The following is a 4,243-nucleotide window of genomic DNA, read 5'->3' as shown; positions in this document are numbered from 1 at the left end:
GTTCTTCAGTCCTGAGGTTTCTGCGTAGAGAAGCTCCCAGACCAAGGGAAGATTGATGACATGGACCTTCCTCCAGAACCGACAGAGAACGAGTTACCCTGGAGCTGATGCCCTGAATTTGGACTTGTAGCCTATTGGACTGTGAGAGAATAAACTTCTCTTTGTTAAAGCCATCTACTTGTGGTATTTCTGTTAGAGCAGCACTAGATGACGAAGACAGAGACATCTAGGCAATTCCGACTCATAGCAACCCTATAGGACAGAGTAGAACTGCCCCATAGGGTTTTCAAGGCAGAAATCTTTACAGAAGCAGCCTGCCACATCTTTCTCTCACGGAGCAGATGATGGACTCGAACCGCTGACCGTTCAGTTAGCAGCCAAGCACTTAAAACCACTGTGCCACCAGGGCTCCTTGTGAATGTTACCTTACTCCACTACAATTCCACTAGGAAAATAAATCCAACCTTAAAATGCCATCTTTCCCCCGAAGATTTTCATGACCTATTCTCCCCAAATTAGATTTGCTCTCTTTCTCCTCCAAACATCCATATCCCTTCATTTGTATTTCTCTTCAGGGACCTCACCTACCTGGTGTGATAGCCAGTTGTTTTCTAGTTTCTTTCTTGTTCACCTCCATCACCCTGCGCCATCACAAACAGAAACTCCTTAAAATCAGAGGCTATACTTCAATTATGTATGGATCTCTGGTGCCTGGCAGGGTGCCTGTTGGGGAAAGGGTACTTAGTAAATACTTGATTATTTTTTCATATATCCCTTTCCCCATCTTTACTTTAATTGCCCTAATTCCAACCCTCTTCATTGTTCATACAGACAACTGCAAAGCTCTTCTAACTGGCCTTCTTGCTTCTAGCTTTGTCGCCTTCGTTTCAACCAGTAAGTAATACACAAGTATAGAACTCAATTTAAAAGGAAAATCGGACAATGCCATGCTCCTCCTAAAAACCCTCTTAATAAGCCCCCTTTGCTACAGTGAAAGGCCTGGCATGCAAGACCTGCTAACAGCTGCCCCCACCTACCCTATAGACTCTTTTCCCTTCACACCTGCTTCAAGCTTCTTCTATAGGAGGGTGCTGCTTGGGTGTGACTGTCCATGCTAGACTGTTTCTCCCCAACTGTCCCTGGCCACCTTCCTCCCTAGTTATCTCATATGGCCCAACCCAACAATCTATCTTGACTTTCACACCTGCCCACAAACTTCCCTCACTCCTTTAGGAATGATTGTTGTGCTGGCCACATTACATTGTGCTTATCTGATTGAGAACTTTCTGAGAACAGAGAGTGGATTGTGAACATCTTTGTATGTGCAGAACCTACTACAACACCCAGAACATAGAAGTGCTAGAAGATGGATGGATGGACAGACAGACGAGCAAGCATCTTCCTGTAAATGTGGCCTGAACCAGCCCGATTTGTTACTGACCAATCTAGATCTATGTTTGACCTGGGGAACGTAGAAGTACTAAAAGATGGATGGATGGATGCAGCAGGCATCTTCCTGTAACTGTGGCCTGAAGCAGTCCAATTTGTTACTGACCAATCTAGATCTGTGTTTGACCTAGAGAACTAATGTCTTCTGTGAGCCCATCCCTTGTATGGTCTTGCCTTCTAAGAATAGAGTAGGATTAGCTTGACCTGTGTCTTAGTCATCTAGTGCTGCTCCAACAGAAATACCACAAGTGGATGGCTTTAATAAAGAGAAGTTTATTTCTTCACAGTCTAGTAGGCTACAAGTCCAAATTCAGGGCATCAGCTCCAGGGGAACTCGTTCTCTGTCGGTTCTGGAGGAAGGTCCATGTCATCAATCTTCCCTTGGTCTGGGAGCTTCTCTACGCAGGAACCTCAGGACTGAAGAACGCGCTCTGCTCCCTGCACTGCCTTCTTGGTGGTATGAGGTTCCTATGTGTCTCTGCTCACTTCTCTCTTTTATATCTCAAAAAAGATTGCATTAAGACACTAATCTTGTCAACCTCATCAGTATAACCTCATCACAGTGATAGAATTTACAACACATAAAGAGATCACATATAATCTCATCATAGTGATAGAGTTTACAACACATAAGGAAATCACATCAGATAACACAATCATAACAATACTGGGAATCATGACCCAGCCAAGCTGACAGATATTTTTGGGGGACACAACTCAATCCATGACAACCTGGGTTCAGTGCTAGCTGTTGCATTTAGGCATCCTACTCCTCCCCACCATCCTTGATGCCCCATGTAAGTGAATGAAGATTCACTTAAATGTCCCATGATTGTGATAATGGTAGCTATTATTTATTGAACATTTACCATGTACCAGATAGTGTTCTAAATGCTTTAAATGAATTATTTCATTCAACTCTCAAAGCACTTTTATGGGGTACATACTGTTAGTATCCCAATTTTACAGATGTGGGTTATTGTTGTTAGGTGCTGTTGAGTCAGTTCTGACTCATAGCAACCCTGTGTACAACAGAACGAAGCACTGCTCAGTCCTGCAGCATCCTCACAATCGTTGCTACGTTTGAATCATTGTTGCAGCCACTGTGTCAATCCATCTCGTCAAGGGTCTTCCTCTTTGTCACTAACCCTCTACTTTACCAAGCATGATGTCCTTCTCCAGGGACTAGTCCCTCCTGATAAAATGTCCTCGCTTCCAAGGAGCACTCTGGCTGTATTTATTTCAAGACAGACGTGTTCTTTCTTCTGGCAGTCCATGCTATATTCAATATTCTTCACCAACACCATAATTCAAAGGCATCAATTTTTCTTCGGTCTTCTTTATTCATTGTCCAGCTTTCGCATGCATATGAGATGACTGAAAACAGCATGGCTTGGGTCAGGTGCACCTTAGTCATCAAAGTGACATCTTTGCTTTTTAACATTTCAAAGAGGTCTTTTGCAGCAGATTTGCCCAATGCAGGGTTAACCGAGAGGAGGGTTGGAAAAGGTTAATTAGCTTTTCTAAGATTGCACAGCTACTAAAAATAGAATCTAGGTGCAAACCCAGGCAATCTGACTCCAGAGCCTATATCTTTCCCACCACCTATCACCCCAAGTTCATGTTTTCCAGGGGCCCTTCTCTCATTTCTCAGTTCCTCACCTCTCCCAAAATGGGAGGAGAGGTAAAGGTTAAGAAGAGAACATTTCTGGTTGCTTTTTTATTTATTCAGTTTACCTCAATTCTCTTGTGATTACCTAATGGTACATATTTCGCTCGGATGGGACTCATCTTTTCGTATTTTTACCTTGTATATGTTTACTTAGCCACGAAGGTAACTAACTTTTTCACACCCAAATTTGAGTGATTAGCAAAGAGCTGCACACTGCAACCAGTTTTGCTTTGTGCAAGACATGTCTATTTCTTAGTGGGCTGGAGACCACATTATTGCTTCCTCTTTGTAGTGAGAGCACAGTGTTTGTCACCCAGCTTCTAAGCAACTTCAGTGACACCACCAGGAAAGGTCTCGACCGGTCCAAATGGCACGCATCCCACACATGGCATTTTTCTTTCTCTTTCTGAGTAAGTTTCATAAATCTGCATGTTTCTTTTGTCACTGGAGCTAGTCAACTGGAGGCTGTTGGGTAATGGAACAGGACACTCAAGTCTCTACGGGAGCAACTATGCTACATATTGCTGGTATTGACAATTTTTAATTTATTGACCATGGCTCTTGGGTTACCTAGACATCCTTGAGTTCCAGGGAGGTGCAATGCTTGGTTGAAGTCTCATGCACCTGATTCCATTGCTTTCTACGTCTGTCTGTGTTGCCAGGTCTGCCAGTTTTGCTTGGCCCTGCCTTTACTTCGTCTTCCTGGGCTGACTGATCTCAAGAGAGAGTAAGAGGCATTGCTCCCCAGACTGAGAGGAGACCTTAAGTTTTGCCTGATGTTAAGACTTAACTTGATGATTATGCCTTGGGAATGTCGCTGAATAGAAGGAAAAGTTATAGGAGCACTTAATAGTTTTAGTTTAAGCTAAAAGAAGGTTCTGGACTTGGCCTGTGAGCTGAAGTGGGAATTAACTACTGAGAGACTGAAAGGGGGGAGGAAGATTCATTTGGCTTTGCTTAAGGGTGCATACAGAGACTGCTTAATGGCTCAGTGGCTAACTAAGTCCACCCAGAGGCAAAATAAAGGCCTAGTGATTTACTTCTGAAAAATCAGCCACTGAAAACCCTATGGAACACAGTTCTCCTCTGACATACACGGGATGGTCATTAGTCAGAATTGAC

General features: G+C 43.4%; 1 protein-coding gene across 1 annotated transcript in view; it reads left to right on the top strand.

Annotated features, from left to right (window-relative positions):
• Window positions 1-3,488: 3,488 nt before the first annotated feature.
• CD101 (CD101 molecule) overlaps window positions 3,489-4,243 on the top strand; it is a 25,725-nt gene continuing 24,970 nt past the window's right edge. The window contains exon 1 of the mRNA XM_023734834.1: window positions 3,489-3,531. Coding sequence (XP_023590602.1) covers window positions 3,489-3,531 — 43 coding nt within the window. The remainder of the gene's footprint in view (window positions 3,532-4,243) is intronic.

The sequence above is a fragment of the Trichechus manatus genome, unplaced genomic scaffold (assembly GCF_000243295.1).
Source record: "Trichechus manatus latirostris isolate Lorelei unplaced genomic scaffold, TriManLat1.0 scaffold00073, whole genome shotgun sequence".
NCBI classification, from domain to species: Eukaryota; Metazoa; Chordata; class Mammalia; order Sirenia; family Trichechidae; genus Trichechus; species Trichechus manatus.
Note: the sequence above shows the minus strand (reverse complement) of the source record. Positions and strands in the feature narration are given on the sequence as shown.